Genomic DNA, 16,109 nt, shown 5'->3' on the forward strand with positions numbered 1-16,109 from the left:
GGTAGGTGGTGAGCTGCCGCCAGATGAGCAGATGAAGCCAGGAGGTGATGGGGAGCGGCGTTTCACCAGGGGAGCAGGGACGGCACACGGCACTCAGGTGCCCATGTCCCTCCACAGACGTGTCCCAGCTTGCCCTCCCCACACTCGCGCCAGCACCCCGGGGCCTCCCGGGATGCCCATCCCAGCCACTCCTGAGCACGTGGACGGACGGTCCAACCACCGCAGCATGGAGTGGTGAAAACCACCCTGGATTCTTGAACCACGAGTTTCCAGCTCCAGGGTTCTTCTACTTGTCCTATATTTCTGGCAACTTCCTAGGCCCTGCTAGACCACCATCCCTTCCCAAACGTCCCGACGAACCCAAAGTTTATAACGAGACATGGAGGCCATGCACAGCCCAGCGCCCACCTCCTGTTCCAGCCTTCTCTCCAGATGCCCCCTGCACACTCCCTGCACCCAGACTGCCGCCTACACCCCAGCTCCCAGCCCCACTGCCCCAACTTCCCATCCCTTGCACGCCTCCCCTCACCCCGTGTAGCAGCAGAACTCAACACCCCCCCCAAGCCTCCGTGTAGCCCTTCATGTCTGGCTGGTATTGGACAAAGCTCTGTTCACACCCTGCTACCCCTGTGGTTCCCGGCTACCAGGGAACTGGTTCTGTGCACTTGCAGGGCCTGGGCTTAAACTGGCACTTCCCAAACGCCAGCGGAGTGAGGACAAGCAGGGCACACCAAACCCTCTCCAAGGGAACACAGGTGAGGTGATGAAACACAGGCTTACGGCTCTCATTCTTAGCCTTCAGTCTGAATTCTCTCCCAGAGATACTTCTTTGTGGTGCTGTCGTATTTTTAAAAGTGAACTTAATTCCAAAAGCAGAAAAAGAAGCTTCTAGTAGTGGACAGTGCCTTTGAAAAAGCAAACCAAAACCAATGACCACCACTTTCAGAAGTGGAGGACGTTCCAAGAAGCCAGGGGAAGTCTGCCTTGGTGAGTGGTCTGTGCCCGGGACTGCTCTTTGCCCACCACGTCCAGGCCTTTGGTGTGGGGCAAGGGAAGCCAGGCCCGCCAGAGACTGCGGGTTCCCTGCTGTGACAGCTGGGGAGAGGGGCCCCCTTACATGTACTGCTTCTGCTCCTCGTGGTACTGCTCCTTGTTCTCCATGTTCTGCTCCAGAAGCTTCTGGTTCTGCTGGCTCAGCAGCTGGATCTGGCTCAAGAGGTGATGATTTTCTTCCTCCAAGTTCCCCTTGAGACGGGAGAGCAGCTAAAACACAGACCAACAGCATCTCAAACACCGCTGGGAACCTACACAGCTTCCCAAGGAAGGAAAGGGCCAAGTGCACAGAGACGTTCACCCCAGTGTTATCTACACTAGTGACAACTTGAAAGCACCGAAGTAGCCAGTAGTGTGGGAATGACTGAGTTCCCGCCACCACTGCACCGTCCAGTCCTGGTGCCCCTGACGACAGGAGGCTACCGAGCACTTAAAACGCAGCGAGTCTGAACGAGGCTGTACCGCAAGTGCAAGACGCACAGCAGATTTTGAAGGCCAAATGCGAACATCATTATATACAATTCATGTACACACAGGGAGAGGAAGTAGAAGGAAAAAGGAGGTGAGACGATGACATTTTATTCACTAAAAATATTTCTATGACTGTCATCGCTGCATTACTTGGGCAACGAGTAAAGTAAACAACGTAATAAAAATGCTACTTTCTGCAGCGTAGAGAACTGCACGAGGCCTGGGAGGAAAGCACCACGTGGCAAGTCAGCCGTCGGCGGGATGAAACACCAGCCCCGGACCTCTCTGCTTTGGCCCCGGAAACACCCCGTGTGGCCACAGGTCCCAGGGATCCAAGCACCGCTGGGCCCCTCCCTTCAGCCTGAGTCCACGCCTGCGAGGGCCACGTGCATCCCAACAGCGAGGGGGCAGCTGCTCTGTCACCTCATTAGACATTCGGCAACAAACAAACCCAATTCGTGACACACGGACCTCCCAGAAAGAGGTGGGGGCGGGAGAGGCGGAGAGCACAGCTCAAAGCCAAGCACACCTGTCCTTCACTCCAGTCACCCAGCTCAGCTCCGTGATGGGCTGAACTGTGTCCCCGAAATTCATATGCTGAAGCCCTAACCCCGGGTCCCTCAGAGTGCGACTGTATTTGGAGCTGGGGCCTATCGACAGGCGATTAACTTAAAATGGTGCCGCCGTGAGGGTGGGCCCTGATCCGCCCAACTGGAGTCCTTTAAGAAGGACATGCGGACACACAGAGACACGGGGGCTGAGCCCACAAAGACCACGAGAGGACACGGTGAAAAGGTGGCTGTCTTTCAGCCCAGACACCCATCGGGACTCAGCACCGCCTGGCTGGGCCCCAGGCTGTCACCCTGGGGGACCTGTTCCCAGTCCCCTGAGGCTCCGCCCCGGCCCAGGCCTCACCTCGCAGTGGTTGTCCAGCTTGGTCAGCGAGATGTCCATGCTCTGGTGCTGCTCCTTCAGCTCGTCGAACCGGGCCTGCCAGCGGTTCAGCTCCAGCTGCGAGTTGTTCAGCGAGGTTTTCAGCTCCTTGGTGTGGGCGTGCAGCTCCTCATACTCCCCCTTCAGCTGGTGGTGCAGGAAGTTGACCCTGGGGGTGGACAGCCAAGGGCAAAGGGGCTGAAGAGGCTTGAAAGAGATAATGGCAAGGACACTGGGGCTTGGCCCCAGCTCCGACAGTGGCAGGCTGTGCAACCTTATATAAAATCACAACCTCTCTGGGCCTCAGTTTTTGTCACATGTAAAATGACGGTGTTGAACAAAATTGCTGGTTTACAAACTGTGTTCTTTAGGGTTCCATGAGGTACCCCTGATGCCAGCACACTGGGCCTGGGGGAGACCGAGCAGGCAGGCTCGGACACCTGTATCAACAGAGCGTCATTGCCACCATCTCTTCTACGATATAGCTTTGGCATCTCTGCGTACTTGGAAAAAAGGGTTCTGCTGTTAAAAAAATTTTTTAAACACTGGACCAGAACATTTTTATGCTAAAATTCTGTCTCTGCCAAGCTCTTCTTTCCAATTCCAAGCCCCTTTCTAATTTCAACTCCTGGATAAATAAAATATGACACAGTGGGTATTATGTAAACCTACCAAAATTATCATCAGGATGATAACTATTATCTAACTGGCGTTTCTCAGATTTTATTCAGAAAGCTGAAATTACCAGAGGCTTGTGGACTCGATTTAACACAGATGTGTCTTACTTGGCCTGTATAATTCTATTTTTTAAAAACCAATTATTTTGCCAACATTTAAAAATTTGCAAGTTTCACATCAACATCCAAATAACCCAGGTTCTCTTAAAAAAATAGAAAACCGAAGGCTGACCTGGCAGCCCCGGGCCTGCCTCCCGCTGGCAACTGCCCTGCAGCCGGCTCTCGCCTGCCCGGTTAGACGGTACGTGGTCTGCGTTTTACAGTCCGTGGTCCGTCGCCGGCACTGTCACCTACGTGCTTTACCTGCCTGGTCACTGGAGGCATCTGAGTTTGGAACCTCCAGTGTGCAGTGACATGAGGATGTGGGAGGAAGAAGAGCTTTATACGGTGAAGCCTTTGGAATGAGACAAGACCTGGATTCTATCCTGACTCTGCCATTAACTGGGAACACTGACCTCAAAAAAGTTATTAAATCTCTCTGAACCTGTTTCCTCATCTTAAAAATAAAAGGCAAAAAGAGAAAAAAAAAAGCGGGGGGAAGATAATAATAGTACTGTCAATTCTCATTATTGACGGTAGTCATGTTCTATAAAGTCACCAAAATCACTGACTTAGTGAATACAGAACCATCATGCCTCAGGGAAAACACAGGGGTAGGTTCTTGGGAGCCTCTGGTCGACTGATCAGTACGAAACTTTGCTTTGTGTGCGTTTCTGTTTAAAGACACCCTATGTAATAGACAGCCGACAGCACTGCAACTCATGCCTGAACAAAGCTTATCTAACACACGTGTTTTCTCCGTAAGGCGCATCACATATGCTTGGGAACACTAGACGGCACTTAAGTACCATGCCTGGGGGTCGTTTTAAACAGCAAAAGCACAAAATATGAAAACGAGGCACTGAAGAGATTTCGAAAAGGACATTTGTCTGCAGCAGGAGAACCGAGACAAGAAGGCAGAGCATCGCCCTGCTCGACCTCAGCTGGGAACGCGGCCGGCTGGAGACGAATACTTCACCGCTCTGTGCGCGTCCACCAAAGCCCCGTGAGTACTGATCTCGGTGTTACAAGTTAGCAAGCAGGTAATTCACAAATGGAGATCTGTGAATCGTGAGGATCGGCTGCACCTTCCTCGTGAGAATGTTGTGGGCTTAGTCAAGTAATGGACACACCTGTGCCTGACGCAGCTGACAGTGTAAGGGCGGGAGGGGAGACCCACCAAACTTAGACAATGCACTATCCTCGCATCCCAGCAACCAGCTAGAGTTACCCTTTACTTTACTACCCAGCTATTAACATGACATGGTTTGTAAAAGGACACGACAGCCAGGAATCACTTGACCTTCTCCTAGTGGTTGCTAAGCGAGACTGGTCTGCACAGGACCCTGGGCACCAAATGCCGCTGCACTCGGGGCTGGGCAGGGTCGCCGTGGCGCCGGCACCTACCTGTCCAGCTCCCCGCGCAGCCTCTGGTTCTCGCCCGCAGCGATGACATTTGTCCTCTGCTCCTGCTGCAGGGCCTCCCGCTCGGCAGTCAAGACCTTCTCCAGCTCCTCCAGCTCCGCCTTGCGCTTCAGCATGTCGCCGTGCCTGCCGGAGGGAAACACACCGCTGGGAGTCCGGCCTGGGCCTTCTTTTCCTACAGGAAACTCACACCCCACAAGACCTGGATGACTCCTCTGAGAAAGTGGATTCCTCTGGAGGTTTCTCTGCAGAAGGGACAGGGACAGAGACAGGGCAGAGCGCAGGTGGGGATGGCAGCTGGATGGCAGAGAGTCAGGGAGCCGCTGCTGGGAGTGTGTCCGGGCCAGCACCCGGCCCTGGGGCCGAGGATCTTCTTCCTCTGGCCGGATCCGTCGCCACAGTCCCCTCGACACCCTGTCACAGCAGTGTCTTCCTTCAGCCACCTGGCAATGCGATGACTATATTTTCTGAGCTCCACGCCCTTCTCTCTTAGGGAGTTATCAACAAGCTACTAGGTGGTTCACTAAACACAAAGAGATCTAAAAGAAACCACAATATAAACAGCCGAATTCCACTCGCATAACAGATAATCTCTCCTCCCTCCCCTGGGAGCTGGTGTCTGCTTGTTCTCAGCTGCCCTTCCCGAGGGACAGAGGTAGGGACAGAGGCTTGCCCAAGAGCTGCTAGCGGCTATCACCCCGCAGCCCTCACCTTCTCCTACAGCTTTAACCCTCCCCTCCCCTCCCCTCCAGGCTTTAACTTTCTCCTCCAGACTCATCTCTGCAGGCCGCACAGCCGGCTCTGGAGGGCAGCAGAGCACAAGGACAGAGTCCAGACCCCTCCTCCTCCTCCCACTGTGCTGGAGCCTTGTGTGTTCAGGGATGACCCGGGTCTCCTCCCAGTCCCAGGGGTGCACAGAGACTGCAAGTGGAGAAGGGTCTGAGGCACAACCCTAGATCTTCCCTGTTCAGGCAAATATCTCTCTAGAGTCCCCTTCCTTTCTGAGGGTTTCACACTCAGAGACAGTCTGACAGAGACCGGCCAGTGCTCCAGGGAACCCATCCTTTATCTCCAGAACTCTACCCTGCCACAGCCCCCATCTCAGCTGTCCTTCTACCATCTGCCCGGAGCCCAGACTCATGGGGAACCAAACTTGGAAACCTGCTCAGGCAGCTGCTAAAAGACACATGTCTGTGTGGCCTTTTGCCATCACCATGGCGAAGCACACGGCTTTCAGAGTGATGACCTTTCTTATCCGGGCTAATGATTCTGGAAAAAATCATCCAAGTTTGACAAATAAGGGCCACGGGCAGCTCATTAAGTTTCCCCATCTCCTGTTCCCTTGCTGCAACATCTCAGAGAGGCACATTGACCAGGCACATCTCTAACCACTGGTAACCACCCAACTGTAAGGCAGAAACTTCACTAGTCTTGCTCACCACCGAATCAATCCCCCGTACAAAGAATAATGCACAGGGAATATCTGTTAGAGGAATGAATGGGTGAGCTTGTCCAATTTAAGAGTCAAATGAAGAGAATACAGAGCTATCACCCCTGTGCTCCAAATCCCTGCACTATTAAACCCGTAGCCTGCTGCAGACAGACCAAGGGGCTGCCACTCATCTGTCCAACCAGCAAAAATACTAAGTAACTACTCCATGCTGCAATGAGCAAGGAAGGGCAAGGAAAACACCACCTGTGAAAACCTTAACAAACGGACGTTAAGAATACACTAAGACACTGTTACAATATAACAGGACACTAAGAGTAAGATGCTTCTGTAAGTGCCTGCTGAGAGGTGGGCGTTGCGCCAGTATCAGACTCATGTGAATACTTTTTGCTCCACTTCATTAGTAAACTGTGTGCACCCCTACCATGTCTAGACACAGTACCATGCATACAGCAGATATGCAATAAACATGGCATGAATACAGGATGGATGGAGAAGGGAGAGATGGAAGGAGCAGAGTCTTACAGGTGCAGATGCCTCCGCAGCCCCTGAAGGACAGAGATCTGGATGGGGACAGGAGCTGGAGAGCTCTAGACAGGGACAAAAGGGAAGCACGTGATGGGTGAATAAATGAATGTCACCACCACTCACATGCCTGTGAGCATCATGAGCGCCATGCAAGGATCTTCTAGCTCCCTACAGTGGAAACGTCCTGCCTGCTCCCACCGTGAACCAACGTTTGCGTCGTCATCTTGCTGAGGCTAGATCAGCGGAAATGCCGTCAGCAGGGCCATTCACAAGCACGGAAAGTGTATCTCCTGCCCTCTGCTCTACTTCAGGTATTTGAGAGCCTCTCTTCAGATGCGCCTCTCTCTTAGGCATTAGATTCAGGTGCATGTCACATCCTTGCTCAGACTCTGTGGAGCAGCATCCTGTCCTCGCCCTCCCTGGATCCTGCCGCACCTGCCCAGGTGCCTGGGACCATCAGTGGTTTGCACAGGGCAGGAGCTCAGCTGATGTTGCTGACTTAATAGATACAACACCCAAACCTGTGCTGTCAAGAGTGCAAAGTTAAGATTTGTGCATTTTACCTCAAAAAAAAAAAAAAAAAAAAAAAAAAGAAGGAGTGTGGGTTGGAGACTGGAGAGTGGGAGGCGCAGATGAAACAGGGTGGAAGGACATAGATGACTGTGTGACTGTGGGTGCTGGGGGACAGGTTCACAGGGGTTTCACTACATTACTCGGTTTGCTTTCCATATGTTCAAAATTTTCCATAATTAAAGGTTAAAAATTTTAATAAAGAAAGCCAGGCTCTTACACAGAAGAGGCAGCCAGGGAAGCTAGACAAGCACATCCCTGCAAACTGGTGGCCACAGAGAATTTGCTCCTTCTTTCTGCTTTTGGGGGAAAAGGAGAGAGGAGAGAATCCCTCCTAGGGCCCCAGAGGCCACGAGGGGCTTCCCCAGCAGGGAGGGGCTTCCCCAGCAAGGAGGAGCCGCGGCACCCCTTCCCCCCTCAGTCTCCAGCTGCACAAACTCCAAGTTGCTGAAGGTGACGTTTTATTTCCTTCCCTTTGGGAAAGCTCAGGTGCCCTAACAATGGGAAGCAGTGGGCCAAGAGGAAATGCAGGGTGGGGGAAGGGGGAAGCCCCAGTCTTTCGCATCTGCGGGCCCAGGCCCCACCCACCTCCCGGGCCCCGCCCACTCTAGCCCCACCCACCTCCCCAAGCCACACCTCTCCCTCCCCAGGCCTCACCTCTCCCCCAGCTCCTTGTGTTCCAGCTCCAGGTTCCGGTGCAGCGTCTTCAGGCAGCTGTGCTGGCGGATGAGGGCCTCGTACTCTGCGGACTGCCGCTCGTGCAGTGCGCCCAGGTGCTCGTGGTCCTGGAGCAGGGCCTCGTAGGCCACCGTCAGCTGCTCCTGCTGCTTCTGCAGGTTCTCGTTCTCGTTCTCCTTGGCCGTCTGCTGGTTCTGCAGCAGCGTGTACTGTGCGGTGAGCGCAGCGCTCTGGGAGCTCAGGGTGGAGTTCTCCACCTGCAAGAGGGAGACGACCGCGGGCCTCACGGAGTGCAGACCCACGGGAGCCCAGGTCCCCACAGGCAGTGAGCAGGGCCAGGGAGCAGGTCAGGCGCCCCAGGCAGAGGAGAAAACAACGCGGACCCCCGGGCAGGCAAGACCCAGGAGGGCCGAGGACAGCAGTACCAGAACTTAAGGACCTGCCCTGGGAAGGGGTGGAGTATCAGATGGTGCTGCGGGCCTAAGCCACTCTACAAATGTGAGCTTTGGGGGTAAACTATTGTATGTCCTTTCTCTGGGTTACCTCCTAGTGTGCCCTCTTTGTATTTAAAGGCCTATTTTTCTAGAACAAGTAGACAGAACATCTGTAAAGATACAGACTGCCTGAAGAACACTATTGATAACATAAGTCATATTTACAGAACGCTCCATCCAATAACATCCAAAATCACCAGAAAATTGAAGAGAAGGGAATACGTCCCACATTATTCTACGAAGCCAGAATTATCATGATATTAAAACCAGACACGGACTTTACAAGAAGAAATAAACAAACCAGTATCTTATTTTCTTGTTTTAATGATCAGATCCCAAGCTCTGTGCCAAATAGTTTCCTGTTCATTATCCCTGTAAGTTACGTATCTTCAAACTCTTCTCAGAAACTGCATGAATAAAGGATAAATTCATCTTCCCACAATCTATTCATCATAAACAAGAACCAGCATCTGTCCTGGGTGGCACAGACGCTGGTTTGCTGGCCGCTCCCAACGGTCCAGCAGCCACTTCAGAGCCCACATCCCTCCGAGGGATTAAAAATTCACATGTGCTTAAAAAAAGCTCTGCCAGGTTCAGTGCAAAGAAACCTGGCTAATTCTGTTTAACCCAATTTATTTGATCCCCACACCTCTTTTCCAAGTCATTCCTAATTACATTTCAGGGAACAGACTTTGGGAAACATGGACAAGAATGCAAGGGAAGGCAGAGAAATGAAGCTTTGCACCCGTGCAGCAACACGCTCCATCACTGAAGATGCCTCGTAAACCATCACCACCTTCTCAGATCACTGTTTAGGAGCCTATTATAATAACAACAAAACAAAGCCCCAGATTTCCCCCATACGTTGTTTTGCTGCTGCTTAGGAGAAGTCCTGGTGCCCTCACTGGTCTCTCAGAGCCGCAGACAAATGTCTGCACGGGGCTCTGACCTGCTGGCCCTGGAGCCACGCGCTCACCTGCAGCTTGGCCGTCTGTGTCTGCAGCGTGGTGTTGTGCTCCTGCAGGAAGGCGCTCTGCTTCTGCAGCGTCAGGATCTGACTGCTGAAGGCCACGTTCTGGGTCTCCAAGTGCTGGAGCTGCTCCTTGAGCAGCTGCTTCTCAGCCTGCAGAGCTGCGTTCTAGAAGACGGGGAAGCATGAGCCAATCAACTGGCTGGGAAGATGCTCACTGGTCACAGGTCCTTGGCTTATAACGAACCCCCAAGAGTCGACACTTTGGGGGCCAAAGCCAGGGTCCACCGGGTAAAGGAAATACCATTTTCCCTCAACAGAATTTTTTTAAAAAAGACCACACACCATGGGAGACACTGCATTGCACCTGAGTACACGAGTGGGAGGCCAAGGCACGCTGGCGTTAAAGCCACTTCTTCCTTTCTCTCTTTAATGCTTTTCTTTGTTTTCTGCTGAACACCTGAGAGTGCATTTCAGGGAGCCAAATCCATCTCCCCGTGACAACAACCCCAAGTCTCTCACAGGACAGAAAGGCAAAGCCTTAGTCCATAGGTTCGCCCTACTTAGGAGTGACAGCAGTACAATAAGGAGCTTTGTGTTACAAGAGACTAACAAAAACCACGTAAAGTATGCCAAACACTGGGCTAGGGGTCGGGACCCTCGGGCCAGTCTTGTACTATCCCTTATTAGCACAAGACTTTGGGTCAAGTCTCTTAAATTCTAATCTGCCAAATAATGAAAATCATCCCTAAGGACTTCGTAAAGTCACTTGAGAGTCAGATAAAACCAGAGGTATAGACGTGCATTAGCAAACTTTTTCTGAAAGGACCAGACAGTAAATACTTTTGGGTTTGCCAGCCATGTGGTCTCTGCCTCAACCCCTAACACCGTCCCATGGGCAGGCAGACGGCAACGCCCTGCGTGGGAGACGGCGAGTTTGCCCCTGGTGTCGGAAACACCGAAGGCACCTCAAGTGAGGAGGAGGCTATCGGACCTTCCAGGACAACTCAAGAGGTGTCCGGCTAGATCTGGACAAACCTCAACGGACTCTGACGTCCTGCGTTCTTTACAGTAACGACGCGTTGTCAGTGGGACCACTCACAGGTCTCCCCCCGAGCCACTGCAGCCGGGGCAGCCCACTCACGTTCCGCTCCAGCTCGATGGCCCGGTCCTTCACTCGGAGCAGCTCCATCGTGGCTTCCTTGTGGCTGGGCCCCCAGGTCTCCTTCCCCTGGCTGCCTGCGCCCGTCTTCCCCACGGGGTGTTTGAAAGAGTTCTGCAGGTGCTTCCCCTCTTCCTGGCTCTGCCTGAGGGTCTCACACTCCTTCTTCAGCTGCAGGGCACGGCACCAAGAAAGCAGACTTCAGGCAGGAGGAAGCCTGGCTCAGGGCCCCGAGGGTGGCCCATGCCAGCCACTCCCCTGCCCTTGCGTGTGACACGCCACACACATTCATTTTGCTTTTGCGGGGAGGAGACATAAGCTCTGTCCTCCATGTTTCCCCTTCCCTTCCAGAGATGACAGGGCAGGGGCCTGTGACCCATTCCTGCCACATCCCTACTTTAGCCACGTGACTTGTCTTGCCCTCCTGGGCCTCAACTGTCCATTCCATAAAACGGAGATGAGGCCGAGGAACCGGGACCAGGGGAGGCTGAGGAACAGGGACCAGGTGATCGTGTACCTTCTAAAGCCTCTGTCGGCACTAGAACTGCTTTGTTCCAGATTCCTACTCATTCCTGCAGCCAGGAAACGTGGCCCATGTTCACAAAGGGGGAATGGAAGAGTATGTGTATAAGAGGGGAGTGTGTACACACACAGAGAGCACGTATGTGTATGTATGGAGTGTGTATGTGTGCAGAGAGCAAGCGTGTGTGAAGAGCATGCACATATATATGCGTGGAGAACACATGCAACAATGTGTGGAAAGCACCCATCTATATGTGTGAAAAGTGTATGCACATATGTGGAGAGCACATGTGCATGCGTGTGTCCAGGAGCAGACATGTGCACATCTTCATCAGCACCTGGGCACTGTCTATCCCACTTGAGGGGCCTGTGACCTCTGCAGGCTGCTGCTCGGTGCCTGTGGCTTGGTTTTGCATGGGGCTCTCAAGGGGTGTCCCCAGACCCCACTTGGTGCCGCTCTGAGCCACTGCCTCCTCCCCCCGCAGGCCTCTGGCTCTCACTCTGGCTCTGTCCTGCCCGGACGCATGTGATTCTGATGGCGGCTCATCCCCGCCTGCCCCAGGAAATCTGCCACACAGGCCAGGGGCTGGATGGGGTGAGGCAGAGACCCGGCAGCTCAGGCCCGACGCTCACCTCCACGGCGGCAGCTCTTACCGTCTGGAGCTCGTTCTGTAACTGGTGGTTCAGGCTCACTTTCTCTTCCATCTGCGCTTCCAAGAACACAATCTTTTCTTCTTTCATGGCCAATGTTGTTTTCAAGGCTGATTCATTTCTGCCTTCCAAAATCTTGTATTTTCTGAAAAATGCAAAGGCATAATAGTATCATTTATCTGCCTCTTCACCCGCAAGCTCCCAGTCTCCTGACTGCCAGCACCTCTCTCCTTCCATAAAGCCGGTCTCCTTCACCACCCTGCAGATTCGGTCGAGAAACTGGGAGCCCAAACCCCGCTGTCCATCGCCCTCCCCAGGGCTCCCCGAGTAGACACACCTGTGACACCTTCGAACACAACACCACTGATATGGTTTTCCAGTCACTGTCTTAGGGGGTATTATCATATCACGGCCATTTTACAGGTGGGGAAACTGAGTCTCAGGTTAAGCAATCTGCCCAAGGCCACAGTGCTAGCTAAGTGGTAAGTCCACGGCCTTTCCACCAAAAAGGTATCCCATTATCAGGTGTGTGCGTCTTGTTGGTCACAATCCTGGAAAAGTCCAAGATACTAAATGTCCTTGAAAAATGAGGTGATTTAAGGAAGCATTGCAGGGAAACGCTGCAATCGTCAAACTTTTTACAAAATTAAGAAGCCTTTTTATCAGACAAAAATCTCTTTCCACACCTGCCTGAGGGCCTCAAGGAACAAGACCTAGAATATAAAGGACATCGGCTTAAGGAACTACACTGAGGACAGTGCCAAGTTGCGGAGGGTAAGTGGAGGTCTCAGGCCGAGGCCCGGAGCCTGCAGGCCACACAGCAGCGGGAAGAGCTCCCGCGGCAGAGGGGACGCCCTCACGTGTCACCGTTGCTGTTGTCGTCCTGCAGCAGCAGCTCCTTGCTGAGGCCGACCTTCTCCAGCTCCTGGCCCAGTTTGTCCAGCTCCCCGCTCAGCTGCTGGCTCTTCAACTTCTCCAGCACCAGGTCCTGCAACGACAGTGGGACAGGTGTGTGGGATGGGAGCACAGCAGAAACACGGCAGAGAAGGGGAAAGATTTTATTTCAAACTCTGGCTTTGGTCTCCTTTTCGGAACCTGGGTGTTGAACTCACGCAGGTGCTTCCCTTCCTCCATCCCACTCTCCTTCAGCCCCCTCTGCAGCTCTCCAGCCAGTGACCACTCTGCCGGGTGTCACAGCTACTCACATGCATGCTCTTCCCTCCTGCCGAATCGTAGGACCTGCAGTGGCCGTGTGACAGAGGCAGTGAGGCTCACCACCTGCTCCCCCAAATTTTCTAGCCACCCTGTGTCAGCTGAAGCTGGGTGACCAGTTCCGGCCAAGAGGCTGTGGGTGGGAGTGACGTGGGGCACTTGCCGGCTAAAGCACAGCAGAGCACGTGTGTGACATTCCAGCTGCCTTTTCACCTGCAACAACCACCGCCTAGGCCTGGTGTTGAGCTGGTGCAGCTGTGAGATCAAACGGCCTGGACTGCCGATGGCGACACAGAGGACAGACCCAGCGGAGAGTCCCCTGGCCTCCGGTGAGTGAGAGGTGAGCCTTTGCTGTGCTAAGCCACGGGGATCCTGGGGTTGTCGGTTACCGCAGCACAACCCAACCCAGGCTTACAGAGACAGGGCCCTGACGTGTATTCATAGCCGAGATCTCTCCCCCACGGCTCACTGACTTGCTGGCAGTCAGTCAGACATCTTTGTCAAACGTAGAGTCCACTCTGCATTCGCCAAGGCTGATCTGGCACACAGCACCCCACACTGGGAGCGGCTGTGTCTCTGAGCTCTGCCCGCACAGTGTGATCTTCCTCGCAGAGGAGCCAGAGGAGGACTCTGCCAGGGGGTGGCCGAGCCACAGGATGGCAGAAGCCGGGCACTGGAACGTGGCCTTAAGCACAACAATTTAGGTACCCGCTTCTGCCACGTGGGCTTCTCTCGGTGTGGGAAAGCCCCCCACTAAATTCCTGCATGCGTGAGACTAAACTTGTGCCAGGCCACTCAGATGCTGAAGTCACCTCCTAGAGCAGCTATTCACCCTAACATACTGAACAACACTTGGGTGACCTGTGCAAAGGATACCAGGGCAAAGTAGGAGAATTTTAAATCCGTCAAGAGATCCTGTAATTCCATTCCTAGGAATATATTCTAAGAAAACTGTTTGATATATTCATGACAGTGTATGTGTACGCAAGGATGTCCAGTGTTATTTAACAGTGGAAAATACTGGAAAGCACCGAAATGTCCAAAAAATAATCATAGTAAACCTACAGGATCAAGCATCTTGAAGCCATTGAGTAACTGTGGCTTTAAAACCTATTTAATAAGACATAATAGATAAAAACCAGAGCAGCTCCCCAGTGTACACAGCACATCAAGTGTGTCTGCTCACACACACACAGGGGGGGATAGTGGAACGAAACAAGCCCAACCCCAGGAGCGACTCTCTCTGGGCAGTAGGGCCGGAATTCGTGGTTTTCCCTGGGCTCTCAGACCTTTAGGTGTTGCTCTGAGAATCCGGGAGGCATTTGAGGAACACAGAGTCCCACTTCCACCCTGGAACCCTGCCCACCCGCCACCCCCCGATAGAGGGGCCGCCTGCGCCCGCTCACCTCCCGCAGGGTGGTCAGCGTCCTCGTGTGCACGATGACCTGCTTGGTGAGGTCCCTGTTGTCCTTCTCCAGCTCCTTCAGCTTGCCGGCCGCGTCCCTGCAGCGGGCCAGCTCGCGGTCCAGCGCGCGGCTCTCCTTCTCGGCGGCGGACAGCTTGGCGGTGCTGTCGTCCAGCACCGCGTCCTTCAGCTCCACCTGCTGCCACAGCCGCTTGGCCTCCTTCTCCAGCAGCTTCTTGTCCTTCTCGAGCTGGGCCACCTCCTGCTCCAGGGCCTTCTTGTCCCTCTCGGCCCGCTCCAGCTGCACGCCGGTCAGCCGGAGGGCCTCCAGGTCCCGCCGCAGCGCCTGGTGCTCGGCCTCCAGCTCGCCCAGCTCGCTCTCCAGCGCCTGCGACTTGCGGCCGCTGCTCTCCAGGCTCTGCTGCAGCCGCAGGTTCTCGGCACTCACGCTCTGGTAGCTGAGCTCCAGGCGCTCCGACTTCTTGCCCAGCGCCTTCAGCAGCTCCACATTCTTCCTCAGCTCCTCCTTCTCGCGCTCCAGCTGCTGGTTCTCCCTCTCGATCTGCGCCATCTTGGCGCTGGTAAAGCGCATGGCCTCCACCATCTTGCGCAGCTCCAGGTTCTCCGCGTCCAGCTGCTTGTTGTCGCGCTCCAGGCCCTCGAGCTGCACCGACACGTTCTGCAAGGTGTCCAGAGACTTCCGCAGCGCCCGGTTCTCCAGCTGCAGGCCCTGGCTCTCGTGCTCCAGGGCTGTGGCTTTCTCGGTGGCCGTCTGCAGGGAGGCCACCTTGCTGGTGAGCTGCGCGTTCTCCTCCTGCAGCCGCTGCAGCTCCCCCTCCAGCTTCTCCGCTCGCTGCCCCTTCTCCCTGGCCTGCTCCAGGTCCCTGTGCAGCTGCTGCTTCTCGAACTCCAGCTGGCTGAGTTTGCTGCTGGCCTCCGTCACCGTCTGGTGCAGGGCTTTGTTCTCCTTCTCCACGTCTTTCACGCGGGCCTCGCTGCTGACCTGCGACCTCTCCCGCAGCGACCACACCGTGCGGTTGAGGTGGTCCTTTTCTTGCTCAAGGTCCTTGATCTATGGGAAAACACAACAGGCAAAACCCAGGCTGCTGTGTGAACCCATTTCAGTGATGTGGGTTCACACCAGGGGACTGGAAAGTGGAGGCCTTGAACGACCGACCATCCTACCTGTGCCCAAACGCCGTCTGTATGCTCCCCAGAGGCCTGACGTAGACTCAGGTCAGCAGGCACAGACACGATCACTTAGGATGGTTTAAATCAAAATACACTCAGAGCAACCAGGATGGCTTTAAAATGTAACCTGCATCTCTCTCTCTCACTTGAAAGTTTTACCAACTTCCCTTGTACTTTTGGTCACGGGACCAGGACCCTGATAACTGAGCCCTACCCACTTCTGTGGCCTCCTCCTAGGCCACTGCCAGCCCCTTCCTCCTGCAGACACTTTGCACATGCTGTTCCCTCTGCCTGGAGTACTTTCCCCAGGACTCCAGCCCCAGCGGCTTCTTCTTATCCTCAAGGTCGGGTCCGCAAAGAAGCCTTGCGTGACAGCTCTGAGGTGGCCCTGCACTCCAGTATTCTCTCCCTCAGCACAACACACCTGAGATCGCCTCACCTGTCACCTCTGTCTTCCCAGCTGAGCGACACCTGGGCAGGGCCCTGCCTGTTCACCATGTGCAGGGCCATCCCGGCCCTCTTCTCCCATTTATCCAGGAGCGGCCAAGATCCCCAGCTCTCTCTCTCGGGGTGGGGGCGGGGGGTGGCGTGGCGGCTCCAGGGCGGCACCAGCTGTGG

General features: G+C 54.3%; 1 protein-coding gene across 1 annotated transcript in view; it reads right to left on the bottom strand.

The window, feature by feature from the left end:
• Positions 1 to 16,109, bottom strand: part of CCDC88C (coiled-coil domain containing 88C) — a 126,027-nt gene that overhangs the window by 15,795 nt on the left and 94,123 nt on the right. The window contains exons 15-23 of the mRNA XM_069465226.1: positions 14,302 to 15,372; positions 12,544 to 12,671; positions 11,687 to 11,828; positions 10,493 to 10,681; positions 9,355 to 9,516; positions 7,864 to 8,141; positions 4,641 to 4,784; positions 2,440 to 2,626; positions 1,118 to 1,263 (exon numbers count right to left, since the gene is read on the bottom strand). Coding sequence (XP_069321327.1) covers positions 1,118 to 1,263; positions 2,440 to 2,626; positions 4,641 to 4,784; positions 7,864 to 8,141; positions 9,355 to 9,516; positions 10,493 to 10,681; positions 11,687 to 11,828; positions 12,544 to 12,671; positions 14,302 to 15,372 — 2,447 coding nt within the window. The remainder of the gene's footprint in view (positions 1 to 1,117; positions 1,264 to 2,439; positions 2,627 to 4,640; positions 4,785 to 7,863; positions 8,142 to 9,354; positions 9,517 to 10,492; positions 10,682 to 11,686; positions 11,829 to 12,543; positions 12,672 to 14,301; positions 15,373 to 16,109) is intronic.

Source organism: Eulemur rufifrons, chromosome 2, assembly GCF_041146395.1.
Source record: "Eulemur rufifrons isolate Redbay chromosome 2, OSU_ERuf_1, whole genome shotgun sequence".
Taxonomy (NCBI): Eukaryota; Metazoa; Chordata; class Mammalia; order Primates; family Lemuridae; genus Eulemur; species Eulemur rufifrons.